This window comes from Rhea pennata, chromosome 6 (assembly GCF_028389875.1).
Source record: "Rhea pennata isolate bPtePen1 chromosome 6, bPtePen1.pri, whole genome shotgun sequence".
Taxonomy (NCBI): domain Eukaryota; kingdom Metazoa; phylum Chordata; class Aves; order Rheiformes; family Rheidae; genus Rhea; species Rhea pennata.
In genome coordinates this window covers 6,109,884-6,125,663 of record NC_084668.1, presented here as the reverse complement: position 1 = coordinate 6,125,663, position 15,780 = coordinate 6,109,884, and the positions used below count along the sequence as shown (strand labels likewise).

The window sequence follows — 15,780 nt, the reverse complement described above, 5'->3', positions numbered from 1 at the left end:
GTTCCATATGCAGAGTTTTGAAACTGCTTGTTAAAATATTCATATGGGGGAAATATAATGCTACTAATTTTCTAGAGACCTTTTTTTCCTGGAAGAAGCCTACCTCATCTGAGCCATCTGCACAGTCATAGTCTCCATCACACCAGAATCTTGCGGAAACACAATCTCCATTTGCACAGAGCAAATCTTTCAAAGTGCACGTCTGAGGCTCTGAATAAAGAAAAGTAACAACCCAAAGTTTATTAGCATTTCCATGTAATGTTTTTATATATATAAAAATCCCCAAAGCAATGAATGATTATAAAAAAATCCCCAAATCAATGACGGTCTAACTCTCAAATATCTTCAGGATTTTTTTTAGTGTAGGATTTTGTTTTATAACATTTTATAACTAAATTTCATCTTTATATATAATAAAAGTCATGTAAATACCTTCAATTCTCTCAAAATTATTTTGAAAACTGTGATGCTAGATACATAAATTTTATTTATTTTAATAATTTTTTGACTAGAAATTAAACTTGTTTTGCATCTGACAATAAAGGATGTAAGTAGGAGTAAACAGATCTTTGATTTTGAGTCATATAACAGTATACCTTTTATCTCATACCTTTTCACGCATGTTTATGTTAAAAATTAGCTACCCCTGTGCTAAATATTCAGAGGAACAGTGTTGGGATGGTAAATGGAGGGCCTAAAAAACAAGGTTTGGAGTTTCAAGGAAATATTTCAGTTTTCCAGCAATTAACTATAGGAGAAAGCATAAGATAATCCACTGACTTAAACACTGACAAAATGGTTAGAGGTTCAACAGAGCAAGAACACAATCACTGCAAAAGTCAATGGACACTAGAATTTCAGGGAAAAAAAAAGAAAATGACACTACTCTCCACATGTTAGAAAACACAGGAAAAGAAGGAAGAAAGGTAAGACCAACGATGGAATCTCAAGTCATTTCAGGGAAACTAAAAGGAAGATGCTAGACGAAAAAGAATTTGAGGAGCTTACAGATGTGAAGGATAGAGTAACAGCTGGAAGGAAGGTAAGTCTGGTATTTTGTGACAAATTAAAACTTTCTTCTATTCTATGGAAGGAAATGAAACATGGTAGGGAGGGCTAAAGTCATTAGAAAAGCTGTACACTGAAGACAAGAGTAGACTCTAACTTAATTCAAAGAATAGGGGAAGCAAACAGGAGAAGCAGGCTTCGCAGGGCAGAAGGTGAGATTGGTTGTTTCAGCCTGTTTGCTTCCCTACTCGCACAAGCCTTGCGTTTTTGCTGCTGCTGCCACAAGATGGGAAAGAGGGATCAAAGGGGGAAGATTCTCCGAGCAGACTACCACGTCCCTTTCTCCTGAAGATGAGGAGTACCAAAGACACTGGAGAGTCCATAGGGGCTGGACTTTGGACCACTGGATTAAACGAGGGTAACAGTAGGAGTGGTGACTGAGCAGAATTTAAACAAATCTCTGTATGATTTAGATTTTGATAGTCATAGAGTTACGTGAGGGTAGGACCGAAAAGGCAAACAGATTATTTGAGATGACCTTTCCAACACAGCAGACACTGAAATATGTAAAAATTGTAGAATCAAGTGTAAAGAGTACTTGACAGAGAAATAGGAAGAATTCAGGTAAATGGCAAACAATTCAGTGACTAAGCCAGTCATAGTGTGACTAAAACAGAGTGAAAGGAGAAAGACTGAGAGCAGACTATGGCAATGGATGCTGATGGATCAGGTACATCCAATATAGGGTTCTTTAGCTGGTTATGGAAGACAGATGCACAGATGTTTTTGAAAAAGATAACTCAGTGAGCGGAGAACACAAATGCAATATTAAAAGCTTCTGATAAAAACGAATTTGGTGAATACCAGCATGAGAACTTACCGGAGGTGAGCTGGACAGATCTATGGCAAAGGAGAACTTAGATTTTTTTTTTTTTTAAGTTAGAATATTTTGATTTATAGAAATCCAAAACTACGTCAAGAAAGGTGTTGCTTTCCTGAACATTTTGGGGTTTTTTTTGTATCTTCCTATATGCTTTTACTTCAGAAAAAGAAGTCAAAATATGCCCATTTGAGAGTGTTTAGAGGAATTTTATTTTTCAGGCAGGCACAGCCTTTCATTTTGAAATTGCAATAAAGTCATAATAAAGGCATATCTACAGCAATTGCGTCAGTTCTCCAGTAATGTTGTTTTCAAGCAAACCTAAGGTTAGCATTTATATGGATTCTTCAGATTATATATATACTTCTATACTTTTTTTCAGAGTAAAAGCTCATTGAATAAATGTTTGCAGATCACTGACATTTGATTCCTTTTGTTCTCAATAGGCCATGAAGAGGAGTTTGAAAATATGATAAATTATGAAAAGGAAATAATTTGTGGGAAAAGTAATTCACATGCAAATAAACATTTGTCATGTTTCTATATTGATTGCAAAATATACGCAAACACTATTTCTATAGTACTAATGAATTATTTATAAGCAGAGATTTGATTCTAGAAAAATGCACACAATGAACTAACTTCTCATTTCTCTGTCTGTAAGAAATATTTCTGCTGCTGGAATACAACTCTAATTTACATACGAACACAGAAGAGTACTTCCCCATCAGTGCTCACACCGTTATTGAAAGGAATAAGTATTAATAGACCTCTGTATATCCAATAAAGGACAGCATCTTTCACTTTCTATTTTATAAAAACACCAGAACTCATTCCTGAGAAGGCATTTCTGAATGATTAGAACGAATTCTATTTGAAATATAGCACATTAAAATGTGAAAGATGATCATTTTAAGTCTGAAAATATTCTGGACAGCCAAGAGACAGATTTGTCATCAACTAAAATGGTAGCAAGAACTGGATCTCAGGGGAAACATTTAAAATCATTTCACATTTGAGGTTCAATTTTGCATTTAATGAGAATATATATTGCAATATGCCCTGAATTGGAAGGATTTTGTTAGGATATTATGATCCATGCACTTTTATACAGTTTTTTTCTAAAATATATGAGGTACAAACTTATACTGTATACTGTACTTTTTACCTGTATTTCTACTTTTTCCGTATGCTCTTCCTCAGAATCTTATGTCTTGTAACAGCTATTTCAAAGTCAACTTAAAAAAAAACGTACAAAACAAGAAGGTGCAACTCATATGCAGGAAAACAAGTAACAGCAGCACAAGCATGGGATAGGAGCGCTTTAGTCAAAATAAATTAGTGTACATTGACCTTTTGGTTCATCTCAGCATCTGGCAGCAGCTCACACAGATGAATTAAGACACATACATAGGATAGACTTTTTTTTCTAGGCATCAGAGAACCAGATATAGAATGTCTCTAGTAAATTACCAAAATATATTGTTACACACATACTTTATGGAAAGGGTAATTAAGGTATCTAGCAAGGAAGAGTCATCAAATTAAGCAAGTAAGACCCAAGCTCAAAGCAAAAGGCAATGTGTATTCATGCAACAGGTAGTTACTGCCATAACTGATAATTAAAGATGCTAAAGATGCAAAGAAGTATTCAGGGCTCAAGAAACTTGGAAAAAGAGATTTATTGAGTGTTACTATATATACAAATCACTTAGATGTATAAATCACACCAGGATAAGGAAATTCTATGAGCTAAAAATAATCAGAAGCTGAAAGAGCACTATGCTTGCAAGGTTCTTACTCTATCCTATGCACATGGACAATGTGCTATATGGACCCTTGGTCTGAACTAATATGTTGTTATACGGCATCAGATACGGTAGGATAGTGATGATTTAGTAAGCTGTGTTTACAGTATACAAGACCTTACTCTCTAAACTGAAAGGCCTAATTTTACAGAGAATGTAAATGACAAAGGGATATGAATCAAAGTGAACAGATGGCTCTGCCTGACCACAAATCAAAAACGTAGCTGAGGATACTGTCTGTGTGAGCGTTCAACAGATCTACTACTAGATAGCGATGTTGAAGTTGAAACCTTGCAATGAGCCAAGCCAGAGTACTCAGCATGATGCATTCACATTACTTCAGATAAACAGGATTATCCTGACAAAATAGAACAGGAGGCAAAAACAAAGAAACCCTTCCCTATAATTCTCCATTACAATACATCTAAAAATTATAACAGAGCCTCCTGCAGAATAAATGCCTATAAGCACAAGGTAAATAAGTGGCTGTAGTTCTTTTCTTCATATATTGAATGTGGCATTAAATGTAGACTTTTCCATTTGCAATAACTTTATTTAGCACTAAATTTAACTAAAACAAAGACAATACTTGCTCATTGTTAATCTAGGCATACAATTGGTAGATGCACACAAAAGAAGTAACCTTTGCTACACATCACTTTATCATACCAAAAGCAGTGTACTTGCCTTTGCCTAGTGCTTTCAGAAAACTGAACACTACATGTTGTCATATTTGCACCAAGTCAGTTGAGCAGAAGAGTCTTAAGCAATGTAAAGGATGTAGAGAATTTATATGCACTATCCACTCAAGACTTACTGTTATATATGAAAATGGCTTATCCAGATGACATTATGAGACATTCCAGCTTAGTTTCTTTCCATATGTTAAAGATGCTTTTACTTAAACATTAAATAGTTCCTCGTTCTCAATGCATTTGGGATACAAACTATCCCAGGTGAAAATTAACTAATTTGTTTTCTTGACAACCTGTAAGAGCTACAGCCTTGGGAAGTTTCTCTAACAGCATTAATATTCCTACATTGATTGAATTTATGTTTTGGTATACCATTATTCATTTTTCTTCAATTCTTACATTAGAGTTTTTCTTAAATTATATTCTTTAAAGCATTACTGATGCTTTCTTTAGATGTTCAAATAAGATGGTTATTATTATCTAATTCTCTATTTTTAAAAGTTCAGTGAAAGAGAAAATATTACTTTTGTCCAAATTCATTTAAGAAATCTAAACAAACTCAAAAGGCAACCCCCCCATCAAGATATTAATTAACCAAAAAGAATTGAAATGTTTTCCACTTTGTTCACTGCTACTCAATATGGACCTTTAACCTTCCTAATAACAACTCTCACTTATTTGGGAGAGACTCCAAATGACAGTTGGAAGCCTTAATGTTTTAAAAAGGTTTTCCAAAATTGAGTAAATTCACCAGAAAATTCAACTGCTGCTTAACAGTATTTATGGAGAGCTAGGGGAGAGGTCCCATTAGTAGTGCTGTCTTCAGCCCAGTCTCTGCTCCCGCACGTCCTTGTCTAGCCTCCCCATCGTAAGACTCTCTAATCTCTTCCTGGAGCTGCTACTATCAGACTGCTTGAGATTTCCTCCAGTAACTTCTGTCAGCTTCAGAGGGAGCACAACACATTTGCACACAGCTATATAAGCATTAGGAAGAAAGTCCAAGACAGTAAAAAGTCAGCTAGGAAGGATGGTTCTGACTATAGACCGTAAGACAAATACAGTGGAAGAACCATGGTGATGCTATGCTGGAAACAGTCATATTAAAAAATCTCAAGCGTAAGCAACCATTTGCATTACACCAATATTAATTTTTCACATCAATTGATATTTTCTAATTTGCATTGTTTCACTTCTGATGATTTTACCACAAGGCTGTATTATTCAACAAATTCATTCTACATTCTTGAAAAACAACCCATTTTTGACAGTTGCCTGACAAGTCCTTTGTAAATTCATGTATGCCATAAACAGCTTATCGTAATATGCAGCGTAATACATTTTGTCAAATGTTTTTGTATTCTAATTTCATTTATATTTGTTTCATTACATTTTATAAGTGACTGGACAGCATATAAAGAATTTTATAAATCTATTTCAAACAACTGAACAATACTATGTATTTTCCCAGTGCTTCAACATTTTAAATTTTACAACAGTTGTGCGAGCCTGCTATATTTAATTTAGACAGCAGAATAAGGGATTCGACAGTTAGGAAGTAAAGTATGCATTCGACAGGCAAAAGAAAACCAAAAATGCTAAAAATCAAATTACAATTCATTATTACTCTGTTTAGTGCTTACATGTGATAAGTTTTGATCTGAGAGTTTAAACAAGTGTCTTGCTTGATATACAGGTGACGTCTGCATTCTCTCAACTCACTAATTCCAGCCATTATGATTAACTATCGATTTCTTTATCTGAAAGTCTAGAGAGCAGTCAAGAACTGAACGGATAACTTCACGATTGATGTGAATGCAATGACGGCAAGCTTAATACATCAAAAACAAAGATAGATTGCTCCTGTTGTGTAATTTGAGCATTTTTATCACAATATATTGTGTTAATAATAAAATTTAGGGGAAAAAATTATTAATGCTAGATTATAAATAAACCCTGCTTCACTCATGGCAAATTTCAAAGAAGATGCTTGATACATATTTTACAAATACTAAGAACATTTTGAGGAGGTGGATTTTTTTGATTTTCAGATTTTAAAAAATGATTAGTCATGTGGCTTAACACTGCAACAGCTGAACAATGTCTTGTTTTGTGATTTTTACATGAACACAAAATAATTTCATACTACTTACAAATGAAAATGGAAAAATCTCACGGGTACTAATAATTAATTCAAAAATAAAATACCTCACAAAGCTAATAAAAATTTGTGTGTCAAAAAAAAGCCCCTGAGGTATAACTGTAAGTGGCTTTGAATTACTGAGAATCATATGACATTTTCGGCTTTAGAGGAATACTTTCATATGGTAACTGTACTACTAGAGATTTCTGTAACTTGAATCATATTCAAGTGCAGAGCATGATTAAAAGGTAGGCATACAAGTCCACTTTAACTTTTCATGTAAAATGTCCTCTTCAGAACATCTTGAGCACCTGTGCATACCACGTCTTGGATAGGAGAAAGGAGTACGCAGCACTTGCTTGGTGTGAGAATGCCTAGCATTACGGATTTTAGGTTATCTCCTTGGGAAATATATAAAATATATATATATTTTTTCATATATATATACATACATACATACCTAATAGGTACATATATACACACATATCCAGGATGATTCAAGATTTTCTACACAAAAGTAATAATTCGCTGGATTTCAAACTATTGCAAGATGAAGAAAATCATTAAGAATTTATCATTTCTTCATGAGAAGCAGATTTAAATTAATACAATGAAAGTGACATTGCAGAGAGGTATTAGGCATTTAGGTTGCTATGGATCGAACTAGGTGAACAGAGCTACTTCAAGTAACAAGGTCTACTTTTTTTATATGTTTGAGCACTTTGAAAGCAGACTTCTCAAGATGCAATGCAAACCATCTAAGGAATACACAGAATATAATGGGCAGATAGTACTGGATCAAATACTATTGTTGGCAAATGTTTATCCCTTAAGGCAACACTGAGGAGGTTTTATGGCTCTTACCTAGAGATAAGGAATATGACATTTAAGAGACAGTATCGTGAACAAAGGCAAGCAACTCTGATGATACTTTATTATATATTCCGAATTTGTAAGGTTATTGAGGTTGGGCATTCTTGCATAGCTCTTTCATACAGAATTACAACTCTTTATGAAAATTAATGAAAATGGAGAATTGGAGCAACAGACATTTGGAGCACAGACATAAAACTGGAACAACAGACATTTTCAAATCTATCAACTGATTTTCAATTTATAAGATGGCTTTCCATGAAAAAATGTTTGTGCAGTTTATCAGTATTAAGAACTTTCCTCCTACATGTTGCTAAACTGACTACACCTTATAACACACACTTAGGCCAAAATTACTTACTACAACTTTCTTCATCAGAATTATCACCGCAATCATTCTGGCTGTCACACCTCCAGTGATCTGGAATACAGTTGTTGTTTTTGCACTGGAATTCATGAGGTCCACAAGTTTTTTTATCTGTAATTAAGACGACTATCATTTACACATCATTATCACTGCAGAGAGAGAGTCAAAACTGGAAAGACTGCTACTGAACAGTGACATGAGAATATTGCAAGGTATATTTTAGAAAGAGCAATCATAATACTTAAAATGTTACTTTCAGAAATAATTAATCAATCTAACCACGTTCTTTAAGATCCTATTGATTCCATCACACCAAAAGAGTTATGCTCATAAAGCATATGATAATAGCCAAAACACGCATTTTGAAAGTGCAAAAATAGGACAGAACTGTAATGTGTTTTAAATTGATAAGTTTTCTGAAGCCATTTTTAAGTGAAGGGATGGTATAAGATTTAAATATTTAAAATAGACTGTAAAATCTGTCAAAATAAATTACTACTTACAGTAAAGTGTGAAATTCATCAGTAATACACAAATTAGCTTTGGATAGGTTAGCATAATTGCACTGAATCTCAAAAAAAAACCCCACACTGACTTGTCTTTAATTTTACTGTAAAACTACTTTACTCAAAAGAACTGCAAGACCTCATTCTTTGAATGGCTGAGCTCTGAAAAGTAGAAAGATACACTCACACTTAGTCATTTTATATCTGTTTTCAACACTGAAACTGCTTTCTATTTTTCTTAAAATGAAACTACCTTAAATTGGGAAGTTTTAAGTAAGAATGGTATGAAGTGAAAGTAGTAAATTATGGTTACTTCTCTTTCACATTTCTCTGTCCAAATTACTGCTATTGAGAGATCAATGGGTCTACTGTCACAGACAAAGCGCTTTTTTCAGGTATTTGTGCAACTGCCTGAGGTTGTGGTGTATCTTTTTTGCAGTCATATCTAATATTTCCTTTTACAAATAATTCTAAATGAGCAAGAAAAAAAGAAAATAGGATGAAGGCTTGATTGTAGGAAAAAAAAAGGTTATGTTTTGACCTTTAAAACATTTTGATTGTAGTCTCAATCCCAGTGAAGTAAAACCACAACTTGCCATCAATTACACTGGACTGCAGATTTTGGATTTTAATTCTGGTGTGTGTGCGTGTGTTTGTGTGTGTGTGTGTGGACACCTAAAGGAGACAGAATCCAAAATGGAAGAAAAATTTGCTTTTGATCAAGCATCAGCTAGCTCTTCAAGGGCCTGGTAGGCTGTCACAAATACTGGATACAGAGAGTTCTTAGGTTGCTGAAGAAAGTTTAAGTTTATATAATGCATCCTTCAACATTCTCATGGAACATAACCATAGAATCATAGAACAGTAAGGTTGGAAGGGACCTCTGGAGATCATCTAATCCAACCCCCCTGCTCAGCAGGGTCACCTAGGGCATGTTAGCCAGGGTTGCATCCAGGCGGGCCTTGAATATCTCCAGAGAAGGAGACTCACAATCTCTCAACCATCATCATCACAAAAAAAAAAAAAAAAAATACTTTAACTCTTTAGGCTAAAAATAAAATTGATATTAAAAAAAACATGATGAAGCAGAACACAATCATACTAGTACTTACACATTATGCTAATACCTCAAACACATACACCCTTTAGCGCAGACTATAATCATTTTCCAGGACTAAATACAGCTTTCTTCATATTCTGATCAAAACAGCTTTTTGTGATGTAAAGCATTAAAATGTGAGTAAGGATTAACATATCCTAACTGGTTCTTTTAATTGTCTGGACAGAGAGAATAAATTAATTTGACCTACTACTCCATATGCAACACATATGCAACACCATGTACTTGTTAATAAGCATACATTTTCTAATTCTGTTTTAATCATCTGAGTCGGAAACTAACCACAGAAGACTGAATACATTCAGTGCATGTTAACAAACTCATTCAATATAGTATCGCCAATAATATACAGTACCAAATGTTGACTAAGCAAAATATATCACTGGGAAGCATTTAAGCAAAAAAGAAATTGCCCTTTATACTAGAAGTTTTGCACTGCAAGCATCTGCAGAATGAACTATAAACTATTACAAGTTAGTGTTACTGCCAACATATGCAGATCTTTATTATATTCAGCTTGTAATTTTATAATTTAATGTTACTAAAGTTTGTTCATAAAACTAGTCGTCTTTAAAATTTTAAAAAAGTACAGACTAGAATTTGTTCTAAGATCATTTTAATAGATTAAAATCACTAAAATTAAGGAAAACTTGTTTAAAATATAAATAAAGCCATCCTGTGCTTGTAAAGGCTTAGTTGGTATATGACTATACCTAATCACGAGTGGCATGGAGATTGTAAATACGAATATATTGTTCATTCTCTTTCAGAACAAAAATTAAGGGGCATTACATGCAGCTAATAGATTCAAAATAAAAAAAGAAGTTGGCTTTCCATACATTGTCTAATTAACCTTTGGAACTCCTTGTTACAGGATGTTGTAAAAGTTTTACAAAGATATTAGGAGAGACTGAAATCCATCAGGCCTTACTGAGTACAGAGACACATTTGGCTCATGTTACCTGAGACACAAATTGTCAGATGTTGGAAGAGTATCCTAGGGAAGAATCATTACAGGTCTGCTTCGGTCCCATATTCTTCCCTAGGTACTAGCCTTTACTCACCGGCAGAGATAGAGCAATGGGCAAAGTTAGTCTTTGAAACGAAGCTGTATAATCAGTTGCATATATTGTGACTAAAAAGAAATATTCAAATTGAGATTGCACGCACTGCACCTCTACACTATTTAATTGCTAGTTTGGCAGTTTGGGTATTATTCTATCTAATGGTTAAAATCAGAAATTACAGTGAATTACACTTTTTCTCCTTTTCATTATTACTTATATTTCTTTTCCTCTTTCTTTCAAATGTCTTCATGCCGTATCAATCAGGCTTGTGTGGGTTACTTAAAAATATCACCCCACAAACTCTGTATCTTGGAATGCTGTTGGAATTAGCAGGGGAAAAAAACAGAAGAAAAGAAGGAAATGGCATCTCAGAGATGGAGGTGATGGAGCCACTATAGGAAGAAGTACCTGTTCAGTGGATCATAAAGTGAGGAGTGCTCAGGTAGCCCCAGCACAGCCCTCTGGAACAGTCTCTATGGCATAGGTTTCTCTCCTCTAAGCTTTGCATTGACTTTTTCTTTAAACCAGATGGTTTCTTGGAGTGTAACTTCTCTTCAGCTGATGTGATAGAAAAAGATGCCCCTTCTTGGAAATTCAAACAGTGGCCTCGTATTTCCAGTGCTAAGGAAGAGTTTCAACATCCTAGATGCATTTATCAAGTCCGACATTTTCATTTCAGTGCTAGTATCAAATACTTGAAAAAAAATCCATGGAAATTTTGCTGTTTCTCGGAGCTTTGTTCTTGATTGCAGCCTATAGTTCTGTTACTGAGTTGTTCCAGTGGTAATATAAACTTGTCCTGACCCACACATTTCAGCAAACGTGTTACTCATATGTGGCTGATTAATGCTGAGCACTGTGAATATTTTATGTACCTGTATTTCCTGTTCTCTTCTACCTCTGAGTATTTTTTTCCTTTCTTTTCATAGACCTTTCTTGGAATTTCCATAAAAGGTTTTCATTATGTGGTGAGTGCAGATTTTCCACTGACATCAATTTCCAGTAATTTTCCAACTACGTCAGTACTGATCCACTTACTTTGATTTTGCTTATCTATAATCCATTTCCAGATTGAATATTTGTATCCTTTTCTTTCACTTACATTTAAAAAGTTGGTTCAGTACTTTTCAGAAATGCAAGCAAAGAATAAGAAAACTACTATTATACAGCATGATCTTTTTTTTTTCTCCAAGTGATTTTCTTATGAATAGCGTATTAGGCATATACAGCAAAATATCACGGACAGATGAATGTGGAAACTGCTTAAATGTTTTCACTTGCATGACTACAGTTTAAATAAAAGAATTTTAACTGTTTCTGTAGAAATATAATCAATTAATCTTTTTTTTTTTGCCAGTAAGAAATATATAAAAAACTGGAATTACAGTTGTGAGCCAAAAATGCACCTTCAAAAAAGCAATGAAAGGAATTCTTGGATTCTAAGCTAGTATTTTTACTCTAAAAAATCTGCCTCATTAGAGTAGAAGATTGGTTCTGGACATTCTATAAAACCTGGCAGAACTGAGGGCTTGGTTTGACAGTTTTGCAATTATTTCCTTGATCTCATCCGTTGAGGATCTACTTCTCAAACTGTCAGAGTTAAGCACAAAAGTTTCAGGAGCAACAGAAATTCTTAGAGAAGTCCTGTGGGGTTGCAGAGTTTGTGCAGTGATATACTGCAGCATGTTACTCACTCAGAAGTAAAAGCTGGTCATGTCAAGTTGGAATATGCACTGGACTCTTCTGCCCAGCTAGTGTTAACTAACACAAGTTTCTGCCTTGAAGATGCTTCTGTTGATAAAATTTAAATCAACCTCATGCTAGACTTAAGGCTCTTGATTCTGAGTCATTTTCCCTGTACATTCAATGGCCATATAGCTGTTGTGAGGTGTATTAATTCACTAGTTACCAAATGATTTTGCTACATTGTGTATCTTTCATCTCCGAAATAAAAAGGCAATACTTGTCTAGTGAAATTATAAAGAAGATTACAGCAAATTATTACATTTTTCCTATTTATTAACTACAGTAGCAACAAAGTATGCAGAATAAATTAATGGAAACTGGGTAATTCTGTAAGAAAAATCAAGAATGTCACTATACTCCATATGAGACACATTTATAGGTCCTGCCAATAATGTAGTCGTATAATATAAAGTGTATAATCTACTCGTATAAAGACTGCACTTCAATAAGAACTGTATGAGCCAGATACAGATATCATATTATATAGGTACTATCACATACTGAAAGAATATATATTAAGCGGAATCATTTTTATTAGAATAGTAAAAGAAAATAATGTCAAGCTACAGTAGGAGATTCAAAACTAAATCAAAATAAAAACTGAGCTCAAACAAAACATCTTGAAAGATGCTAGTGTAGAAAATACTAGATTTTAATCTATTTTTGCAGTTAACCTTTCAACCTCAACTGCATTGTTCTCTCATTTTATGACTGCTGTCATACTCACCACAGTTAGCTTCATCTGATCCATCAGCACAATCTGGGTCTTCATCACATACCCACAATTTAGAAATGCAGTGTTTTGTAGTTTTACACTGGAAATGGTCTGGAGAACAACTGTTTTCCGCTTTAAAGAAAAAGATTCCAATTTAAAAATAGAAATTTCTGCTAATAATTCAAATATTTGTTTTAAAGTAAAAGAATAAATTTTTAAGGATTCAAAATTCAGAAACAGGGTATCTCTGACTTCTAACATCATTTAAGTAATACATGTAAGAATATATTCAGATTTATTTTGTTTATAATTTTGCCTTTATTTACATATTGTTTTATATAATAGTATAGTCCAAATTTAAAAACTAGTGTCTGTTGCAATATTCTCTTCACAACAAACAAATAGACTTAACATTAATACAATACAATACAATTTGTATTAATGTTTTAAGGCATTTAGATTTTTTCCCCTCTAACTTTCTAAAAACAACAGCTATTAATTCTGAAAGTTAGCTTGAAGGCTTTCAACTCAGAATCATTTTGATTAGTGAAAGTAATCAAAATTATGTCCAGTTTTGTTTACATTCTGTGGTCTCTGTTTAATAGGTAATGGGCAAATGAGGAGAAAAGTTTGAAAATCGTTTCTCTCTTTCTGTCTAACAGAACAAACATTAGGCTGAATCCGACAGTAAGATAAAGATACAAACTTGCAGCTAATTTTCATTCTATTCCTTCAAGCTCCTTTAATTTTTGGATAGCTATTTCACAACAAGAAAGATCCGCAGTGCACTATTAATTCCCTCTCATTTCCAAGTAGAGAGGTCAACTGCTATCCTTCCTCTCAGCCAGGATGTTGAAAGAATCAAGGGTCTTTCAGCAGGGATACCTCCCCTAAGCATTTATCAGGAAAAGTTACTCTTTTTCGTCTTTTCTTTCCTACTGTACTAAGTTCCAAAGCTAAGCGGAAAGGTAAAGGTCAAGCCCTAAAAGAAAATTCTGTTGTCAAGCTATTAAAATAGAATGTGATTTCTAACGTATAGTGGAACTTGTGATTCTATACTGACTTCCTAACCAGCATATAGGCCAGATCTTACATTTCTTAAACTCTTATAACTTGGTGCATAGATGTAAGATGAATAAAAGGACACATCTGTGCTGTACTGTGAGCCAGTTATTCGCACTGAGATGGTTACAAGCTTCTTAGAGATAAGGTATAAGAACCTCCTAATTGTTCTAAAGGGAACTAAACATAGGACAAAAACATTAAATATGACCTATTTTCTGATAACGTCTCCCCATATGAATGTTATCCTGGTTTAACCACTTGCAATAGATTTTACCCGCTGAACTCCATAGGATTTTTAAAGAAGTTTCCTATCTGTGTTGAAAAGCCATTTGCTCTTTGAAATGAATATTCTTATTTATTTCTTTGATTTTTCAAGAATAAGAAATTTCAGATTCATTAGCAGTTGTATTATTTGCTTCAGTGTCAGGTTTTCATATATAAACGTAACGCTGGAATGAATGCACATTTAGACTCTGCTCTGTTGCTAACTATACTTTTAAAAACAATACTGACTCAGCTAGAACACCTTTCAGAAGATTTCAAAATGCTTTACAAAGATGACCAATATAATTGCCTCCATTTTATATACAAAGAGCCTAAAGTACAAAATGGCAATGCGACTCCAAGGTGACATAAAATGTAACACCAAACAATGGTAGAACCGTGTTTCGTGAATCCTAGCCTGGTGATACCACAAAGAGACTGGTAACATTACCTACTGCTCGTCTTGTCACAAGAACCCAAGTCAATCCAAACTTTGAGGCAGACTTACCTAAACCTTCCCCTTCTAGTGAACTCCCCAAAGGAAACTTAAGAATTTTTAGAAGCCATACACTAGATTTGATCAGAATATAAACCAGCACACCTAACTTCCATTAAGAGAGAAGCTCATAATGTCTAGGCAAGACAGAACAGAAATAAAAAAGAGTGTGTGTAACTCTCACCCCATCACTGTGCAGGTAGGCTAATGACTAAATTTCAGACAATTCAGAGACTTCATTTACGCTGGAGCAAACTGTACTGTTTCTCTGAATCCTAGAAGTATTCAACTCCATAACCACTGATCCTGACCCTATCCACCCTCCCTCAGCACAGCTCCTGAGCACTGCTGTGCTCCAGATTCTGCGGCTGTGGCTATGTTATATTTCTGTCAGTTACACTTCATGGTTTTGGAATCTTCCATATAGTAAGGATGTACAGTTCTTCATAAGGAAAAGAACAATCTCTCCCATCTTCTCTAGGTGTTTATCTGGCCCCATTTAATCCATTTCTAAAGAAACACAACATGAAAACAAACAGATAATACTGTCTGTCACAGGCTACAGCTCTGCTGAGCTGTTTGAAAGATGGCCATCAAACAGGACAATTAACAAAGCCTTTCTATCCTTAGCAACCCTTCCCTTGGAGATGGCCATGATTTTGCAGAAATGCAGCATATGCAGACCTTAGGAGAGCTAATTCAGAAAATAGGGATAAGCACCTTGGATGAGCAGTAGATCCAAAAAAAATAACCAAGTGAAGAACAGAGTCACATCTGAAGATCCCACAGTCATTTTAATTACAGAATGCTAAAAGAAACAAGCTATTCAAGACCTTCCTATTCTAAATCTTAAAATACTTCCTCCTGTTCATTTGTAACAAATATGGACTGAAAATGAACTTACAAAAGTCAAGATGTATGAAAAGGTGAGTAAACAAAAATCATGTTATGTAGGCAAATTAATGGAGAAGTCTCCAAAGGTAAGGTGGAGGACCACCATCAAAAAAAAGGGACGCAGAAGGAGTTATGC

The 15,780-nt window shown here is 34.3% G+C and overlaps 1 protein-coding gene across 1 annotated transcript in view; it reads right to left on the bottom strand.

Moving 5' to 3' along the window:
• The window catches only part of LRP1B (LDL receptor related protein 1B), a 339,912-nt gene that overhangs the window by 70,582 nt on the left and 253,550 nt on the right, over nucleotides 1-15,780 (bottom strand). Inside the window, exons 63-65 of the mRNA XM_062578228.1 lie at nucleotides 12,938-13,057; nucleotides 7,766-7,882; nucleotides 104-210 (exon numbers count right to left, since the gene is read on the bottom strand). Coding sequence (XP_062434212.1) covers nucleotides 104-210; nucleotides 7,766-7,882; nucleotides 12,938-13,057 — 344 coding nt within the window. The remainder of the gene's footprint in view (nucleotides 1-103; nucleotides 211-7,765; nucleotides 7,883-12,937; nucleotides 13,058-15,780) is intronic.